At 32.2% G+C, this 21,430-nt stretch overlaps 1 protein-coding gene across 7 annotated transcripts in view; it reads right to left on the bottom strand.

Moving 5' to 3' along the window:
- Positions 1 to 21,430, bottom strand: part of LOC139516126 (coiled-coil domain-containing protein 175-like) — a 175,156-nt gene that overhangs the window by 21,460 nt on the left and 132,266 nt on the right. For 2 of the 7 annotated variants that reach the window (XM_071306003.1, XM_071306005.1), the window contains exons 1-14: positions 17,027 to 17,206; positions 12,880 to 12,965; positions 12,052 to 12,163; positions 10,481 to 10,616; positions 9,671 to 9,748; positions 9,038 to 9,092; positions 8,264 to 8,362; positions 6,868 to 6,923; positions 6,479 to 6,542; positions 4,617 to 4,726; positions 4,180 to 4,261; positions 2,989 to 3,061; positions 2,487 to 2,550; positions 733 to 843 (exon numbers count right to left, since the gene is read on the bottom strand). The exons of 3 other annotated variants lie outside the window; for them this stretch is intronic. In XM_071306003.1, coding sequence (XP_071162104.1) covers positions 733 to 843; positions 2,487 to 2,550; positions 2,989 to 3,061; positions 4,180 to 4,261; positions 4,617 to 4,726; positions 6,479 to 6,542; positions 6,868 to 6,923; positions 8,264 to 8,362; positions 9,038 to 9,092; positions 9,671 to 9,748; positions 10,481 to 10,616; positions 12,052 to 12,163; positions 12,880 to 12,965; positions 17,027 to 17,087 — 1,187 coding nt within the window. In that variant the 5' untranslated portion in view covers positions 17,088 to 17,206. Of the gene's footprint in view, positions 1 to 732; positions 844 to 2,486; positions 2,551 to 2,988; positions 3,062 to 4,179; positions 4,262 to 4,616; positions 4,727 to 6,478; positions 6,543 to 6,867; positions 6,924 to 8,263; positions 8,363 to 9,037; positions 9,093 to 9,670; positions 9,749 to 10,480; positions 10,617 to 12,051; positions 12,164 to 12,879; positions 12,966 to 17,026; positions 17,207 to 21,430 lie in introns of those variants that run through there. 2 more of the 7 variants (XM_071306000.1, XM_071306001.1) reach the window with 1 other exon arrangement.

Raw genomic sequence — 21,430 nt, 5'->3', positions numbered from 1 at the left:
CCGCAAAAATTTGGGTTGTAAGGCAAAATATTTTTTTTTCCTTATCGGTGACTTATGTTTTTTATTGACTCATTCTTTGAAGCTGTATTCCAGCTTTTCATATTACAGATTTGGAACAATTGTCATAGAACGTTTTTTTGATATTCCGAAAAAAATATGTCAACACCTCTATTTCCCCTATCATTTCATTGAAAAATGGTCCCTTTTAAATACCTGTTTAAAAGTAAAATTTTGAGCTTAAATGGTCCGTGACCCCCTATTTTTTTTCGACCAATTTGATTCATTTTCTCTAAAGAATAAAATAACCAAAAATACGGCACTTCTGATAGAAACTTCGAATACGCCCGAGCCACCTTAATCTGGAAGACCTTCCTGTTTTCATGTGTGCAAATATTTTCACTTCATAAATTAAACGTCTGCCATTTCACTCACATCTAAAAATAAATGTCATCATAGAAATTAATTTTATAGCAAGTCTGACAGTGTTCTCCCCTCAGCCTTTTAGAACCATGGTAATGTGTCAGATGCTATATTGCTAGAACATGAGCTATCTGAAATTAATTTCTTATAGAAAGTGTTGAGGATGTGACACTATAGTTTTTATAAACAAGATGATATTCCATAATTCCCTGTTTACTAGAATGATATAAGTAATTTCTAAGGAGAACACTGAGAACCTTTTCTTATCAATACAAGGGAGGTAACTACTAATTTCAAAGGGAAGTAACTTACTTGTGAGATTCAGCTAGACTTTCCATTGTGTCAGCCATTTCTACATTTTCTGCCTGCATTTTACCAACTAGTTCAGCTTTGATACCAAGTTCTCTTTTTTGATCTTGCAAACTATATGAAAAAGAAATTTATTATTTTGTTTGCACTTTAATAATGGCTGGGAGTAAAATTTGTTTATGGCTATATTTCTGACAATCAACTGTCTGGGCCTGGAAAGGAGGAGTCTACTGATGAAACAGACATTTTAATCTTTTTGCATTCTAATGATGGCCAGATGATTGATTTGCTTTTGTTGTGGTGTGTTTCTCTGAAAAAAGGCAGACAGTGTGGGTTTCTTAATCCACAGTTATACTCCTGAAAAGGGCAGATGCTGTGAGTTTGTCAATCCAAGGTCATACTCTTGAAAAGAACAGATGGGGTGAGTTTGTCAATCCAAGGTCATACTCTTGAAAAGGGCAGATGGGGTGAGTTTGTCAATCCAAGGTCATACTCTGGCAAAGGGCTGTTTTTGTGTGTGTGTCAATCCACTATCACATTCAAGAAAAAGGCAGATTATAAAGCTCTTGTACCGCACAGGCCAAGTCAGGTGTCCCAATCAAATCCAGGAATCAAGACATTTCTTGACACGGGTTATGTTCTTCTCATATATGTTATGATGGTATGATACTAAACCCCTAACGGGAAGGATTGTACCTGATGTTCATATGATGAAATCATAATCTTTCAGTCAGTTTAGTTGAAGTCTGGAGCTGGCATGTCAGTTAACTGCTAGTAGTCTGTTGTTATTTATGTATTATTGTCATTTTGTTTATTTTCTTTGGTTACATCTTCTGACATCAGACTCGGACTTCTCTTGAACTGAATTTTAATGTGCGTATTGTTATGCGTTTACTTTTCTACATTGGCTAGAGGTATAGGGGGAGGGTTGAAATCTCACAAACATGTTTAACCCCGCCGCATTTTTGCGCGTGTCCAAAGTCAGGAGCCTCTGGCCTTTGTTAGTCTTGTATTATTTTAATTTTAGTTTCTTGTGTACAATTTGGAAATTAGTATGGCGTTCATTGTCACTGAACTAGTATATATTTGTTTAGGGGCCAGCTGAAGGACGCCTCCGGGTGCGGGAATTTCCCGCTACATTGAAGACCTGTTGGTGACCTTCTGCTGTTGTTTTTTTCTATGGTCGGGTTGTTGTCTCTTTGACACATTCCCCATTTCCATTCTCAATTTTATTTCTGTCTTTGTTGAAACTGTTTTTTTTTTTTTAATGTTTTGCGATCTTGGAATCAGATAGATTTTAATCTTGATTCTTTTTTTACTTATTCTATTGCACTAAGATTGAAGAGACAATCTCATGCTCTCATTTTTAGGTTGTAATTTTCAGTCATTCATTGTAGAACCTTAAGGGGGTAGACCTTGGTACAGGGAGATAACTCTTTAAATCAGTTATGTGTTTGTAAAAGTTAAGTTTCCTCAATGAATTTTAAGCACTTACCTGAAACAGATTGAAAATAATCTATGTATCCAAGAAGCTTAGAACATATTTATGAAAATGGCTGACACAAACGTACTGATGATTTTAAGAGTTATTTCCCTTAACCTAGGTCTACCTCCTTAAGTGAGCTTGGATTGACTGTGCTCTTTTACACTATGAATTGACAATATTGTCTCATTGTCATGATATTCAAAGAATCTTGTGAAATTTGTCCTTAACATCACTGCAATTAGAATGAATTCAAATAACTTAAAATACTTACGCCCCATCTAAAGCTTTGACTTCCTCAAAATCTTCCTGTCTTTGTAACATTTTTTCTTCAAGATCTAAAAACAGTGACAAATTCAAAACACTGATGAATTGTTTCTACTCAACTATCAATTCAGAAATTTTTGCAATGCTTATGTCCTTTGAGTCATCTGATGCTGCTAAAGTTTTTTTTGTGGGGATTAAATTTCTTGATTTCTAAGAATAAACCTGTCTGTGAGGTTTTACTTTTCACATTATTTCTGTTTCTGAATTTAATCTTCATTAAACATCAAATTTATGCAATGAGATATTTTCAAAATTTGAACTCCATCTTAATGCAAATATGGTTTAGTTTATATAAGCCTAGCAGAAATGAACTAGGTACGACTATGTGTATATAGGTCTGCTGTTTACAAGTTTTTTTTGAATTTGTATTATAATACAAAGTACTCATTGTGAAAGCTGCATTTAAATATCAATTTCTGTCAAAAATATTTTTTTTTTATAAAACTTGCCACTATGCAATTCAAGCTTTTGTCCTTCAAGTTCATAATTTCTATCATCCTCTCTTTGTGTTTCTGTTTCAAGCTAAAATGACAAAGTCATATTTAAATACATGAAAGAGAATGCAATCATCAAACAATATATTTCATCTATTGGTTTAATATTAGTTCTATGACTTACTACTAGTTAATGAGGTAGACCTAGGTTAAGGGAAATAACTCTTAAAATCATCAGTACGTTTGTGTCAACCATTTTCAAAAACATATTCTAAGCTTCTAGGTTACATAGATTATTTTCAATCTGTTTCAGGTAAATGCTTAAAATACATTGATGAACTTGACTTTTACAAACGCTTAACTGATTTAAAGAGTTATCTCCCTGAACAAAGGTCTACCCCTTTTATGTGTACAAAATTGAACAATTGTCAAACAAATAAAAAAAAGTCTGGTATATAAACTTATCACCAAATTATAAACTTGGCCGTTTTTTTTACAATTAAGGGACTGAAGATTATTCTGCAATTTAAAAAAAAATTACGATTAATTTTATTTGACATTTTGGAACAGTTAATAATTATGGAAAAATGGGTTCTTGATTAAACCATGATCCTAGTGCTTTCAAAACTAGACTTGAACTTTCCTGAGAACATATCTTTTTATGTTGTTTTTTTATATTTCAACTTCAAGGAAAACATATTTAAAACATGATTTTTTAAAGCAAGCATAAACCTCTTACTTTTGGTTTTCAAATATTGTCCACATACAAACTGAAGCCAAAAAAGGTGATTTAGACTTTGGTCTTCAGATTTAAAGTGCATAGGAGTGATACTTTAGAAACAGATAGAACATAACTAAATAACAGGAGCAAATATTACATAGGTGTCATTTATGATGCAAATGTCGTAACTATCTTCCTGTTCCCTTTTCAGGAATGTGACCTCCGAATTACACTATTAAGCAAGTTTGTAATAACATGAGCAACACAAAGGGTGCCACATGTGGAGCAGGATCTGCTTACCCTTCGGGCACACCTGAGATCAGCTCTAGTTTTTGGTGTTGCTTAGTTTTATTTTCCTATGTTATGTTTTGTGTACTTCTATTGTTTGTCTTTTTCTTTTGTTGCCATGGCGCTGTCAGTTTATCTTTTATCAATGAGTTTGATATCTTTCCCCCCTCTTTTTTAAATACAATATTATTTAATACCTTTTTGAACTTTTTCAGTAAAAGTCTTTCTGTGTCTTCATATTGTTTTTGTAACTTCATATCTTCATTAATTATTGCAACACTGAAAAATACGACACCAATATAATTATATAAAAGTAAAAACAAGATCTAGAATTAGTAGTATCAGTAGGACATCATGCCCAAATTGTATTGTATGTTTGTTTGTTTGTTTGTTTGTTTGTTTGTTTGTTAACTCTATAAATATAAATTTATAAATGTAACCTGTATCCTTTTTTATTACAGGAAAAGTTCTAGCACTTTTATAATTATAAAACTTTACTCAATATTGGGAGTACAAAATGTGTACTCAAAACACCAAATCCAGTATATTGATTGGTTGACTTCTGATTCTGGGCGTATCTAATGTGTTTTGAGTGTAAATACAGAAGTAGTTTTATTATAAGTTAATACTTTACCCCTTTTTCCTCAATGCTTCATTTTGTCTGAGTTTATTTGCTAATTGGTCACTTAATTGTCTTTCTTCTGCTTCCAACTTTGCCTTTGAATCTTCATATGTTTGTAAGCTCTGTATCAAAAAATAATAGCAATATAATAATAGCATTAGAGATTAAATTTATGTATTATCTCCCTTTTAATCTTCCCGTAAGGAGTAACCTAAATCGTTAAAATCTAACAGAGCTTGATTTACAAAAAATATCACTGTATCACATACCTTGAAAGGCTTGAGAGTGGTTGACGTTTGTTTATGTGCAGGGTTTCCCCTGGGTCAATTATTTTTTTCGCCACCTCTTTCGCCAAAACAATATATTTTTCGCCAAAACAATATATTTTTCGCCACTTTATAATTTTTTTCGCCAAGTAACATAAATATATTTTTCGTTTAAAATTTACCTTTTTTCTACCCCCCCCCCCCCCCCCCTTTTCCCTTAAAAAGATGATTTTGCCCCATAGTGTCTATGATTATTCTCTCAAACTTATTTTAGAGTCTACATTTTAATGATTAAACACTAAACATTTACTTTAAAACAACAGAATTTTTTTTTAACTTAGTAAAAGGGAAAAATATTCATTGTATTTTAAACAACTTTTCTAAATGAGGGGGCAACTCAACTATACTTTTAATAATAAAGAAGATATAAGTCCTGGAATATAACACAATTAATGGACATATTTTGATCATATAATACCAGTATAGTTCGTAGTAGGGAAAGTTTCTTTAAAAGGAAAATACTGATGTGCCCTTTTGTACTAAGAAGTGGTTTTTACAACAAAACAAAAGCTTGTCTCACATGAAATTGATCCCTCATTTCATGTGTAGTCATTACATTGAAGGGTTACTCTCATTCGAGGGGTTGTTCTTAACCTTTTGGATAGATTTCTTCATAACGACAGTTTTCTTTTCTTGACCATCGTAAATGAAAAAGTTGAGACGTAAAACTGTCTGAAACACGTGTGTCACTAAAACGACTTTAAAATAGTCTCCCTAATCAGTAACCTATATTAAAGTCAAAGGATAATTTAAGTTTTAAATCAGAGATTTTTCTTGCTTTTGAACATTTTTCGTCACAACAGCTTTCTTTGCTAAACTATCTTTAAAAGGAGAGGAGACGTCAAAAGTTTGCTTCAAACACGTGCGTCGCAAAGTGGTAAATAAATTATGTATATGACATTGAGCGGAAGCTAATTAACCATATCATTTTGTCAAACAATTCAATCAACACCTTTATTAATTAGTCCTATGCTGTCGATAGGTATAAAATGCAATCAGCTGATTATTGATTTTCTGTCCAAATCTTAATGAGGTCAAGGTGAATTCCGAGTATTGTCTGATCGGGTAAAGTCCAAGAAACTCGATAAATATAAATAAACAAGATGGAGGAAAATATATCGTTATATATATTTCTGTCGCCAAATTCTTTCGCCAATGACGAATTTTAATCGCCACAATTATTATTTTTTCGCAAATTGCGAAAATGGCGACCGCCAGCGGAAACCCTGTTTATGTGGTTCATAAGTGTTTTTCATTCCAATATAAATTAGACCGTTGGTTTTCCTGTTTAAATGGTTTTACACTTGTCATTTTTGGGGCCCTATGTAGATTGGTGTTCAGTGTGAGCCAAGGCTCTGTGTTGAAGGCAGTACTTTGACCTACAACCATTTGCTTTGATGGAGAGTTGTCGCCATTGGCACTTATACCACATCTTCTTTGTCAAAGCAAAGTTGAATTATAGTCTTTTACATTATATAAATTTTCTTTCTATCATTTCCTTTTTATTATTTGTAGGGAATTGATGGAGCTATATAGAAAACACCTTACCTTTCTCACAGCATCTAATTGGCCTTCATTGTCTACCAATTTTTCATGAATAAGATCTAATTCCCTAGAAATAAAAATATGAATATTGTAGTTGTTAAATAATTTCAACAACTAAATTTCAGCTGCCTGACATGTTAAAAATTCCTTTAATTCTGATGGTTCAAAAAACACATTTTTTTATTTCAAAATTTAGAGGTACCTTACTTTAATCATTACTTTAGTGACAAAGAAAAAATTGAAATGTTGGAAGGGAGCTTTTTTCTCTCAATTCAAATATTACTGGTACATATCTTTTTCGAAGGATTATATTTTTATAGCATGAATTCCTTTTTTATAGTATGAATTTTCATGTCAATTGTTAAGTTATCAAGTACTATACAACAACTTACTTTTTCATAACAACATTCTCTTCTTTCTGCATTTTTGTTTTTGAGTTTGTGTCTGACTGAAATAAGAAAAAAAAAGATTATGTACTGGAATTGACAAATCAACAAAAAAATGGCCTTGAAACTTACTGGCTTAACTGTGAGTGCTCTTAGATCAATACCTTGTATTGTTTGTCTATTTTTGGAGTGCCCTGTAATAGTGTCTATCTGATGAGTCAAAGCTTTGACAATCGATTGATTGATTAATTGGTGTCTAACAACACTTTCAACAATATTGTGCTATTTCATGGCAGTCAGTTTTATTGGTTGAGGAAGTAAGAGTCCTGGGAGAGAATCACCAACCCCTTTGACAATTGATTTTTATAGTTTGTTCTTATGTTGTACTACAAAACTTTTATCTTAGGTTAAAGAAGGGTTGGCAGCTCACAAACATTCCAACTCGCATCATTCATTATGTGCCTATCCTAATTCAGGAGCCTTTTATTCAGTGATTGTGGTCGGTTGTTGTCTGTCTTATTTATATTTTGTTCGCTGTTTTCCGCATAAATCTGGCTGTTGGTTTTCTCTGTAGCATTGTATAACATTTTGTCATGCTTGGGCTTCTTAAATCTTACTTTACCAGTTTCCCTCATATCTAAAGACCATACAACTACAAATGTTCATATCCTCCTTTTACGGTGAAAAATTGGCGTATTTTCATATACTTATTGTACAACAAATACCAGTATTGGTAAATATTTGACATGGACACTTACAACCAGTTGTTTAAGTTATTTGACATGGACACTTACAACCAGTTGTTTAAAGTTATTTGACATGGACACTTACAACCAGTTGTTTAAGTTTCTATTTGACATGGACACTTACAACCAGTTGTTTAAGTTTCTATTTGACAGGGACATTTACAACCAGTTGTTTAAGTTTCTATTTGACATGGACACTTACAACCAGTTGTTTAAGTTTCTATTTGACATGGACACTTGCAACCAGTTGTTTAAGTTTCTATTTGACATTGACACTTACAACCAGTTGTTTAAGTTATTAGACATGGACACTTACAACCAGTTGTTTAAGTTATTTGACATGGACACTTACAACCAGTTGTTTAAAGTTATTTGACATGGACACTTACAACCAGTTGTTTAAGTTTCTATTTGACATGGACACTTACAACCAGTTGTTTAAGTTTCTATTTGACAGGGACATTTACAACCAGTTGTTTAAGTTTCTATTTGACATGGACACTTACAACCAGTTGTTTAAGTTTCTATTTGACATGGACACTTGCAACCAGTTGTTTAAGTTTCTATTTGACATTGACACTTACAACCAGTTGTTTAAGTTATTTGACATGGACACTTACAACCAGTTGTTTAAGTTATTTGACATGGACACTTACAACCAGTTGTTTAAGTTTCTTTTTCTCATGTCTAGCTTCTGTTCTTTCATGAATCAAATCTTCTTTTAATTGTAAAATTCCATCTTCTAAATCTACAATCTGAAGACAAAGAAAAACTACAATTAAACAAAATCTTGCAAACTTCTCAAATCTCAAAATGATTGTAAGCACTAAATACTATTATAATGCATCTTTAATACATTTAAAAAGTATTTTCAATGTAAAATACTAGGTTTTGAATTATATAATTCTATATGTGCTAAATGGCATTTTAACTCGTTTGAATGCCTGTTTTGAGGTTGTTGTTTTTTTCCCTGGCGTTCTACCTAGAATTTTCAAATAGCACCATGGAAACTAACATGGGTATGGGTTTCCCCAAAAATATCACCCCATGGCCTCTATACAGTCTATAATAAAATCATCTAAGATAGCACCATGGTAGAAATTATAGCATCAGGGTACTACAGTGCTTTAATGCCCTGGGGATAACACTGTTTTTAATGGAGAATTACAGCATTCAGGTCAAAACTACTAAAAGGGAAAGTTTGTCAGTGTATAAATATACTTATGTGTATAGAAATGCAATCAAAACCTTTATGTTTTTATCCTAGTACAGAAAACTTTTAGCCATATACATAATACATGGTCAGATGTCTCCTACTAAAAGTGTAGTCTCTTCATTTCAAGAGTTTTTGATATAAATTCCCTACTTAGTTGAGATTGAGAGATAAATGAAAATGACTTAAAAAAAAATTATCAAAGCATAAAACTTACATTTTGGTTTGTCTGTCTCACTTGGTCTCTTGTTTCATTAAGGACAATCTGAAGTCTAAAATAAGATCATGACATGATATTATTCTTGTCAATTTGAATGGGTTTTTAAAAAGTCAGCTTTCTCTTTAATAATTGAATTTTACTATACTATGTAAGCAAAAGGTTTAATAAAATACAACTGCCATGGTTTTAGGTGTATTATTATATTATAGTCCATATTATTTAAATTGAATTTACACAATTGGTACATGTACTAACAACAAAAATTTAATAAAACTGTATCCACTCAAATTGCAAAACTATTAATAGCTAGTGCCCACAACTATAACACACCAACTTGTATACATTCAAATTACATAACTGGTACCAACAACAATTACAATTCTATCCATTCTAATAACTCAACAGGATCCCACAACAATAATGCACCAACTTGCAACCATTAAATTATCAAAGTTGTAACTTATACCAAGTGCAATAAAACAATAAATTGTACCCTTTGTCCCTTGATAGTAACAGTTGGTTTATTTTTGAAAGATTGACAACACAATCTGTGTAAGTCAATCACACTTAATTTGTTTCAAGTTTATCTAATCCAACATTACATAACCAGTTCCAAAAGTTTATACTTACCCAGCTTTCTCTGCCATTTTCTCATTAAGTTCTTGAATGATATCTTCATGTTCCTTTGATGCTGAAATTCTTTCTGGCCTGAAAGAAAAACATTATGTAACAATATTTTATACACAACCTTACATTTTCAAATGAAAATTCAGGCATTTTCTCAATGATAGTAAATTTAAATGGACTTTAAACATGTTATTATGTTTCTGCCAGTGATTCGAAATGATGATGAATGGCTGTTACAATTACTGTGGATTCATTATTTTTCGTTGGATATCAATTTTCGTGGATTTTGTGGGTAAAGTTGCGAACCACAAAATGAAATGTTCAATGAATGACAAGTTTTCTTAAGGCTTGTAAATGAATCCACAGTAGTGAAAAATTACGTACATATTGAGGGCGAAAAATTGTAGTTGTAAATGTAATATGAATATTAAAACTGCTTGGTACTAGACCAACACTATTCTGACATCAAGCTGACCAGTCTTTGTTCTTACTCCTTAATGTCATAGACTTAGTGGACAAGCAGCAAAAACCAATTTAAAAGTCTTTGGTTCTGGTTTGAACATGTGACCTCACACATTCAGTAAATGCTGCATAAAAATAATGCTATCAAAATTTAAAATGAAAGCTATTCTAGTGACAACTATCCTGGCACAATATTTTCAATATTAAAAGCATAAAAACATTGCAAAAATTTCTGAATTAAAAGTAGCCCTATTGAAACTAAGTGCAGCTGACCAGTTGCAATAAAAGCTGGTAAACACATAAATGGTTCATGTTTTTTAAGTCTAATAAGGTCTAGAAAGTCAAACTTACAGTAAAGTACTATAATCACCCTCAAGGTCATGTTGTCTCTCCTCCAAATATTTTATATTGTTATTTATAGATTCTAACTTCTTTTTCAAATTGTCTAAAGCTTCAGCATTGTCTTGTCTGGCTGAATATACAGCTTCTACAATCATAAAAAAAAATCTTACTGATTAGTGCTTTCAAATTTTTGGTAATTTGATAATAAGATACTAGATATCATTGAGATGGGAGCCATCTCTGTGGGCCCTGCTGTGAATAATGTGCATTAAAAAATTGTATCTTTACCATAGGACATGGGTTTGTCAACTGAAATCAAAGTTTTTGACCTTGACCTTTGACCTAGGAAGTTGTAAATAAATTATGACACACCCTTTGGTGTTGGTTTATAAACATGTCAAGTATAAACTTTGAAATGATAACGGTTCTCAAGATATAGAGCGGACACGATCTTTACCATAGGACATGGGGTTGTCAACTGAAACCAAAGTTTTTGACCTTGACCTTTGACCTAGGAAGTTGCACATAAATTATGACACACCCTTTGGTGTTGGTTTATATACATGTCAAGTATAAACTTTGAAATGATAACGGTTCTCAAGATATAGAGCGGACACAATCTTTACCATAGGACATGGGGTTGTCAACTGAAACCAAAGTTTTTGACCTTGAACTTTGCCCTAGGCAGTCGTTCATAAATTATGACACACCCTCTGGTGTTGGTTCATATACATGTCAAGTATAAACTTTGAAATCATAACGGTTCTCAAGATATAGAGCGAACACGATCTTCACCACAGGACACAGGGTTGTCAACTGAAATTAAAGTTTTTGACCTTGACCTTTGACCTAGGAAGTTTTACATACATCATGACACACCCTCTGGTGTTGGTTAAAATGGATGTCAAGTTTAAACTTTGAAATCATAACGGTTCTCAAGATATAGAGCGGACACGATCTTCACCACAGGACACAGGGTTGTCAACTGAAACCAAAGTTTTTGACCTTGACCTTTGACCTAGGAAGTTTTACATACATCATGACACACCCTCTGGTGTTGGTTAAAATGGATGTCAAGTTTAAACTTTGAAATCATAACGGTTCTCAAGATATAGAGCGGACACGATCTTCACCACAGGACACAGGGTTGTCAACTGAAACCAAAGTTTTTGACCTTGACCTTTGACCTAGGAAGTTTTACATACATCATGACACACCCTCTGGTGTTGGTTAAAATGGATGTCAAGTATAAACTTTGAAATCATAACGGTTTTTAAGATATAGAGCGGACACAAAGTTAAAGTGTTACGAGGGACGGACGGACGGACAGACTGATCACTATAGGGCGACCCGCCTTAGTCGGCGGGGCCCTAATAATACTTTTAAAATAGTAATGAAATTGAACAAAATTTGCTTCTTATTTGTAGAAAATGTTTTTTTCTCTTTCGAATGTTTCTACATAAATGTTTACTTTACAAATGATTGATTACATTTAAATAGCAAAAAAATAGAATTTATATATAATCTTGGTATTGTACAGTGTATTTGGACATAGAATTCATCTTCAATGTCTATTTTACCTTTTATTTCCGATTTAATTGATGGCGGTAGGAACTGTAATTTATGTCTGAGAATACTGGCATGTATTGTTTCTGTTTCTAGTAAATCATGAGCCCCTCTTCTTTCCTTTTCCTGAAAATATAATAATAATATGATGAATGAAATAGTTGATAAAACAATATTCTACTTAATATATCATGTTAATGTTGGTTTTCACAAATATTATTGCACCTTTTATAATATAATATTTATGAAATAATTATATCATGTTCTATGCTCATTTTACTAGTAACATGGTTAGGTATTATATTTGTCTATATTGAGTCAGATATGTTTTCATAAACATAGAGGATGGTATGATTGAACTATTTCGATTCTAATAGGATAATTTAAAACTTTTGCATCCAAAACCATATTAAAAATCAACTGTTTCAAGATAAAAAAAAAAAGGGGAAGTAAACACATACATGTACATATTAAATTACTTTTTAAATGGTTTAAATTAATTTCCTAGCAAGACACGCAAACACAAATTTAATGTCCATTTTGTTCTTCAGTGGTGTACCAAAGTAAAACCTGAGGTTGCAATTTCAGTTGGGAATCAATTGCAGCCCATGTTCTAGACAGTCTGCACGGTTAGCTACTAGTTCGATGCCCCAGACTAGTAAAATTTCATTGGGACTAGTAAGTTTTTGCAAAACCTTATTTGGACCAAAAATAAAAATGTAAGTATATTGGTCTTCAAACTAGTAGTTAATAAAAGTTTTTGGCGCAGACTGTTTGAACATGGTTTTGATTCTATGGAAAAAAAAGAATATCATATAAGAAATACATGTACATGTACATACCAGTTCATGCATGGAATCAATGACTTTGTCTATATTGACAACATCTTTATCCAGAAATCCAAATTCTTCATACTTCATGCGATCAGCTGCAAGAAAAATCATATAACATTGTTTTTATATTTCCAATCAAGTGTTGTTTAAACAAAATAATTTTATAATCCGTGTTTACATCAAGGATTTGTATAGTTCATAAATCCTTGCTTACAAAAAAATGTAATCTACAGAAAACTAAAACCACTGAAGACAAAGCTACATTTGTATGACCAAATGAACAATCATTGGCTATTAAAGTTTTCAAAATTATTAATAAATATTGTCCTGTACATGTCCGTGATCTTATACACGTAAAGGAAAACACTTACTCTTTCAGATACCAGAATACAGCCGACCTACCACATGTAAGAACAACTACATACGGCCTACAATCTTTAATGCATGTGGGTGGTGCTAAGCTTTGGAATGAGCTGCCAGATGAGCTACGTAAGCAATTATCTTTAAATCAATTCAAGAACTTGATAAATTCTTGGTCTGGCAGCTCATGCAAATGTTTTGCCTGCAAAAGCAGTTAATTTCTGTTCATTTTTTTTGTTTAATGCTTTATTTTCAGCATGGCAAATTTATTTTGTTATTTTTACTATAGTCCTTCTGCTGCTTTGTGCTAATATTAGTAACTAACTAATCTACCGGTATATGTACGTTTAATGTGCAAACCATTTTATTTTTGCTTTTTGTGTTTTTATCTCATAATTGTATGTTTCAATGTATGTTTAACTTGTAGGATGCTTAAAAAAACATTTGTGCTGCATGTTTATATACTGATATGAACCCTTGCTTTATATGTTTAATTTATGTGTGCATGACTCTATATGTATGTTTTGTTTTACTTGTCAATTTAAAAGCTTTTCTGAGCTTACAATGTACGTTTGTAATTGTAATGCTTATGCAGACTTTAAATAAAGCTATATGTCTTATGTCTTAAATATTATCTTAAAAGACAGTTTTACATATTGAAAACCTTGTTTATAAAAATTCAACCATAAATACATGTACCTTCAAAATATTTTTTGGAAAAAGATTATTTTTTTATGAAATACATTTATATATATACAAAAATATGCAGCTGACAAATAATTTTGGCCTAGTCCGAGATTACTCTGACGTCCAACGGTCCAACAGCTGTTTTGCCAGACAAGCTGGGACGGTGGGATGTCAGAGCTCATCCCATATCAAAAAATGGATATTTGCCCGTCCAAAATAGATGCGCTGCTTCATGGCTTCTGGTGCCGACTAACTGCCTTGGAATTATAAAAATCAGGTATCAATTTGTTCATTTTTCATTTACCTCTTCATTTATGTAAGTTTCATCTACCTGCCACCCTTAATTTTTTATATTAAGACAGTTTCACAGTGACCCATTGATTCAGACATTTTTACTTTTATTTTCAAATGGACGTCAAGTTACAAGAGACTTTGGGATCTCGAGACGCAAATGTGCAAATATTTATGTTTTTTTTACCTCTTTTATAAGAGATCGGTATTTAGTATTTAGTAACCAACCACAATTTTTCGCCTTCCTTATAGGAGATCAGTATTAAGCATTTAGTGCCAACCACATTAACAATCGGAAGCTCTCGGACATTTACATTACTTGAATCGTAAATGAACAAGGTGATAGATTACATTTGTATGTATTCATATTGACCTATATCTCCCATAGTCCATTGTGCCTTACTTTTTTTTTCTCATGATCACATGACAATCTTTCAAAATGAAAGTTAAAATGCCAGAATCGGTGGGTCACTGTGAAAACTGTCTATATATGAGAAAATAGAGGGTAGCAGGTAGATGAAACTTACATAAATAAAGAGATAAATGAAAAATGAACAAATTAATACCCGACTTATATAATTCCAAAGCAGTTAGTCGACACCAGAAGCGACAAGAATCCGGGTCTGTTCGCCCTAGTACCTGTTCGCCCTGATACCTGTTCGCCCAGGGTCCATTCGCCCTGATTATTATTTTTTTCTAATTGTTGTCTAGTCGCATTATTTTAAGTATTTGAACAAATTATGTTAAAGTTTGTTGAAAAATTGACAGAATATATTGCCGCAATCAATTTATCATTTTCCCTTTGATTTGCAGAGTAGAATACTGGTCCAGGAATACAATGTATTTATCTTTATTGATATTTGTTAACAAAATAATTGTAATCAGTCAATCACGAAAGTATGCAGTATAAATAAATGAACTTGTAAATTCGTTTCATAATTTACAGTTCGTACATCGTTAGTTTTATTAATTTCAAGCTGAATATTTTATCAAAATAAAACGTTTGTTTTTATTATTAATCCATCAAAAGACAAGTTTTACAATAATCAGTTATCCGAATTATTTTGTAATTGAACAATTAATGATCAAAAACAAGCCATAAACTTTTAAATATTTCAATGTTTCCATAAAGGAGTAGGTCCGGTAAGGACTCATTTTGGCCTCAAAGGAGTAAGTTCGGTAAGGGCCATATTTGGCCCCAATTATAAAGTTCATAGTTACAAGACAATAAATGCTTTAAGTTGCCTTAAAGACATGTGAGAAAGTTAAACAGAACTGTTTATGTCAAAGTTTAATTCTAATACGTTGTTTTTTCAATCCCAAAAAGGTCAACTTAAGGGATTTTTGTGAAATTTGACAAAATCAGCTGGATTTCAACCAAATAAAGAACCAGGAAACATAGAGCGCAGGCGTCGGCAAGCTTAATATTCAAATAAGACATGTGAAATGTCTTCACAAACATTATTTTAAAAGATCTTTGTTGTCGACGTATGCGCTCTATGTTTCTTGTCCAATAATCTATGGAAATTTACCCATTTTCATTGATTTTTTCGTGAAAAATCAATACGAGTACAACTTGTGACGTCATAATGAAACGCAGACACGTGAAATTTTCAATAAAATGGCTTATATCCTATCTAGTCAATGTATTAGCTATAATTTATCGTGATATTGGTCAATAAATCCGAATTTGAAATTTACGCTAAAAAAGGGGGCCATTTTAGGACCTTATCGAACATACTCCTTTCAGTTTCATCTGACGAAAGATTTTGACCACTTTTTAAAGACTTAAGTGTCTATTTCACTTGATTTAATTAGTAAAAGTGAAAGATTTTAACTGATTTAGTCATTAAAAACGATCCGATTCAAGCTCAAATATGAAAAATCTCTCAAATATGCCTAAAAACGTCACTTTTCAGATGGTTTTTGTCAAAAATGAAAGTGGCCGCATCCGTGTTCATCCACAACCTTTATATATGTTATGTATTATCATAAAATACAACTTACATTTCAATATTAAGGATGAACACGAATGCGGCCACTTTCGTTTTACAAGGAAACCGTCTAAAATTTAACGAAAATGATAGAATTTTGAAGATTTCAGTAATTTAGCATGACTTAATGGTGCTACAACCCGAAATATGTGCAGTGTATTGTCAAAAACAGCCCATATTTATGTAGCAGAAGCATTCAACTGTCCAATAAATAACTAAAAGTTTACATTTTAACAATTTTGTAAAACTGTTATATTTTGGGGCCAAAAAGGGGTCTTACCGGACCTACTCCTTTTCAGAATATACATGATATATATACCATAGAAATATCTGAATAAGTTTATTCAACTTGAATGCCCTGAATATTTAATATTTTTATAGTAGGGCGAACGGACTCTGGGCGAAAGAACTCAGAGCGAACGGACCTAGGGCGAACGGTCCCGATACCAAGCGACAACATGGACAAGCAGCGCATCTATTTTGGACAGGCAAATATCTACTTTTTGAGATGGGACAAGCTTTGACATCCTATGTCCCCAGCTTGTCTGGCAAAACAGCTGTTGGACTTCAGAGTTATTTCAGACTACTTTTGGCCATGATCTGTATAATAAATTTTTTTTTCTAAGAAAAGTGGTTGCGTTCACTGATAAATGGTATGCTTTTAAAGAATACAAAAGGAATAAATTTTTCAACAGAATATGTAATGTGCATCAATAGGAGATTTCTCAACTTGACTATCATTTCGATAATTTTTTTATAATTTTGAAAATCTCTAATATTTTTGCACTGTTTAGCACGTTCATAAACTGACAAACGGACTTTACCTAGCTCCAGAAGTCTCTCTACGGCAGCATTGACTTCTGGCATTAAATGCTTTGCAGACATGTTGATAAATCTAAATGCAATTAATGACTAGCTAGTGATTTAAACTATTCAAAATAATTTTTAAGATTACGACTCCATTTTTCAACAAATCTGTTGTCAATGAAATCACCTCCAAAATTGAAGAATTTTAAGGGGAGATAACAATCGAGCACCTGCAATTACCGTAAATGTTCATAAATGTCGACACACCACAGGCACTTGTTTTTGTCAATGTTGGGTTTACTATCCACACCAGTACAAAAAATCTTTCGTACGGGTGTGGATAGTAAACGACAAATGTAGGACTGAAAGTCACAGGATAAAAAGTCACAATTCATTTTTTCTGACTATTTTCTTTGAATAAAAAACGCTTATTTCTACAAAATAATTTTGTATTAAAATCTAACTTTGTAAACAAAATTTATCAAAAAAATATCAAAGTAAATTGTTAAAAAAAACTAAATGTCAAAGTGGCTTGGCACTTAAATGGCTTCATGGTGCCAAGAAGTCTTTCTTTTGCATAATTAAAATTAAATAAATCTTCTTTTCAAGTCATAATGACACATTTCCTAAACTTTAATATGAATATATGTATTGAAAAGTAAATATTTCAAGATATTTCTCTTATATATTCAAACAATTCAGGTCAACATATTATTTGTGACTTTTTGTCCTACCACATTTGTGACTTTATGTCCTGTGACTTTGTACCCTGTGACTTTCTGTCATTTTACCTAAACCCCACATTGACAGAAACAAGTGCATGTGGAAAAAAGGTCATAATTTGGTTCGTAAATGGGTCTATTTCAAAAGCCTTAATGCTAAATACGTCAGGAGTTCATTTCATTAAAAGAGGGACGAAAGATACCGAAAAGACAGTCAAACTCATAAATCGAAAATAAACCGACAACGCCAAGGCTAAAAATGAAAAAGACAATCAGACAAACAATAGTATACACAACATAGAAAACTAAAGAATAAGCATCACTAACCCCATTCAGTAAAAACTGGGGGTGATATCAGGTGCTCCGGAAGGGAAAACACTGAGATACTGCTCCACACGTGGCACCCGTCGTGTTGCTTATGTTATAACAAATTATCCGGAAAATAGTCTTATTCGGTAGGTCACATTCATGAAAGGGAAGGGGATTGTAGTTACGACGTAAGGAACATATCCGATATCATTTGTGAAACGGTTATTCCATAACGGTCAACCACCTCGTGATGGCGTCCGTAAAATTTACGAAGATTCACCAATTGGATCACTTGGTTTTATAGCTTCCTTGTGAGCAGCAACTCTCTATCAAGAAAATCATGATAGGAAAATCAAGCACGGGAATATCGTATCAATAAGACGATATATACCCCACATGTAGGTGCTGCTGGAATGTTGCAACTTAGAAATGGAAAGTTCACAACTGGAAAGCTGAAATCATCTTTTTTGTCGTAAAGTTTTGTTTTCAACCGACCGTCAATTTCTAGATGTAATTCAAGATATGAGGCCGACTTAACTGTATCTGTTGTATCCTTTATCTCTAGTTCGATTGGATAGATGCGTTCAACATAGTCACCAAATTTTGAATTATTCAGTAAAAGAACATCATCTATATAGCGGAAAGAAGTTCCCGCGTGAAGTTAGCCTCATAATAATAAAGAAACAAGTCGGCAAGAAGAGGGGCGCAATTGGTTACCATTGGAATGCCGATAGTCTGTTGAAAAACACGTCCTCCGAACGTAACAAATACAACTGTATGTTGTCAATGAAGAAATCAAGCATCTTGATAATGTCAGTTTCAGAGAATGTTTTGTTTGAATCAGAGTGATCCTTTACAAAGTAGGATGTATCCCTCCCTAAGACAAGAAACTTGTATCTACGTTGGCCATTCTTTTTTTTATGAAAAAAAGCAATGCCAACTCTTTCAATTTGTCTTTTAGTTTGGAATGTGGAATACTTGTGTAAAGTGTAGAAAAGCCATAAATGTTTTAATACTATTGCAAGATGAAAGAGAGTTAGATTGTATGTACTCTAAAAGATCTTTTGAATTTTTAAGTATCTATATCTGAATCACTCCAGTTTCACAATAACTTTGAAGCCCGTCTTCGATTGCTGATAAAATATATGTTAATAATTTAGAAAGAGGTTCCGTGGAGCACTTGGAAGACCCAGCAATATACCGTTGTTTGTAAGGACATTTATGTAGTTTAGGTAAAAATATTCTCTAAAGTAGGCCCATTTTAGACATTTTGTCAAAATATGTCGATTTTGTGCAATTTTCAGACCTAAAAGCTTTAAGAAAACTTTAGCCACCATCTACGATCCAAAATGTTTTGTAATCAAAAGATTCCAATTTTGATATAGAATTCATCATGCCAAAAACACACAAAGATTATGAAATTTTTTGACCTAAATTGACTGAAAATACAAAAAGTGTTTATTTAAGCGGTCATAGCTTTATTAATTTTTAGGGGAGGTGCCAAAAAAATATACTTTTGCCTTAATAGTATTATCACAAGTATTTCTGAATGAAATATCTTGTCCAAACATGTTTCCTTTTTAAGAAGTAATTGAACTTTTAAAAAAGCAAATATTTGATTCTGGAATAATTTCAAACTATGTTAAACCGAAAAGAAATGTATGATGAAAACTAACCAACTTTAGGGGTTTAGCCCTTCTTACACGACTTAGATTCAAATTACGTTTGCTTTTATTTCTGTATAAACTAACTACCCCCTCACCCTCAGTGTCTCATTTTTTTCATCATACACTTCTTATCAATTTTCCAGAATTCAAAATTATTCCAGATTCAAACAATGTTTTGTTTCTATAATTTAAATCATGCAGTTCTTCATCTGCCTTGAGGGGTTACATGTATCCTCATTAAAAAAGTTTAACTAAGTTATACTAAAACTTATTCAAAATTGATATTTTTTTAAGATGTTTAATAAATAAAAAAAATATGAAAGTTGTTTTAATTGAATGTAAAAAAACAATATTTATCAGATTTGTGTGATTACATACATTGGAGATTCTTTAAAAATTGTTGAGTGTTGTTAAGTAAGTATGAAAAAAAACCGCATTTAAATAAAAAAAATATCCTAGTGTATCAAATTTATATTCATACAAAGACATTTAACTGTTAGGATAAGAATTTCTATTTCAATCAATAATATACGTAAGTGTCCCAGATATTGGACATTTTACTTCCCTGTTCAAATTCCTTTCCGTCAAAATGTTCATGGTAAGAATGTTCAAATAATTCAATTGCACATTTATTTGATTAACTAAAATCAAAATATCATTAAACTCTGGCAATACTTTGTATATCAATACATAAAACAAGAAATCCTTGATTGTTTAAAACAGAAAGTAAAAACATAATAAATGTCCAACACAAGAAAGGGAAAATTTACTTTATTTGATATTTTATTCTGACACAGTCTAAAAATTTCAAGGAGATAGTACATTCTTTTTTTTCTAAATATTTTAATTTCTCAGTGTCACTCCGAGAATGAACTCCAGGTTAGAAATTAAGAGTCTTATAATGTCTCTCAACTTGATCATTCGGTGCAACTTCATAAATATCTGGGGGGACTCTCCAAGATTATAATAGAGTAGATGTTTGACTGATTATTTTTGTTGTTTATGGTCTCTCTGCTTTTGATTTTCAAAAATGGATAAAATATCATTTAAGTTTACTATCAATTTCAGATATGACCTATTTGTAGCTCTAGTAAAGCGGATAATTTTTGCTGTTTGAAGTTTTCTTATGCAAACATACCTTTGGTTCCCAAAACAGAACTAAAAAGGAACAAGAATGTGTCCATAGTACATAGATGACCCACTCCCATTACCATTCGCTATGTTCAGTGGACCGTGAAATTAAGGTCAAAACTCTAAATTGGCGTTTAAATTGGGAAGATCATATCATAGGGACTATATATATACAAAGTTTCAAGTTGATTGGATTTCAATTTTATCAAAAACTGAAAAACTACCCTGACCAAAAACTTTAAAATACACTTTAACCTCCACTAGCACTTTCATTTGCTATGTTTAGTGGACCGTGAAACTGGGATCAAAACTCTAATTTAACATAAGCATAAAAAAAGTTATAGCATATGCAATCTGTGAACTAAGTTTCAAATTAATTGGACTTAAATTAAGTACATCAAAAACTAACTTGACCAAAACCTTAAATCTGTAGTGGGACAGACAGATAGCCAGACGAAAGAACGACTGAGCACACGAACGGAAACATAGACCGACATAAATAATGCCCCTTAGATGGGGATGGGACATAAAAATCCATCTTAAAGGACAATAACTCATTTGAGAAGTTGATCGACATACCTCTCCAATCAAA

This window comes from Mytilus edulis, chromosome 3, assembly GCF_963676685.1.
Source record: "Mytilus edulis chromosome 3, xbMytEdul2.2, whole genome shotgun sequence".
Classification (NCBI taxonomy): Eukaryota; Metazoa; Mollusca; class Bivalvia; order Mytilida; family Mytilidae; genus Mytilus; species Mytilus edulis.
This window is presented reverse-complemented; position numbering and strand designations above follow the sequence as displayed.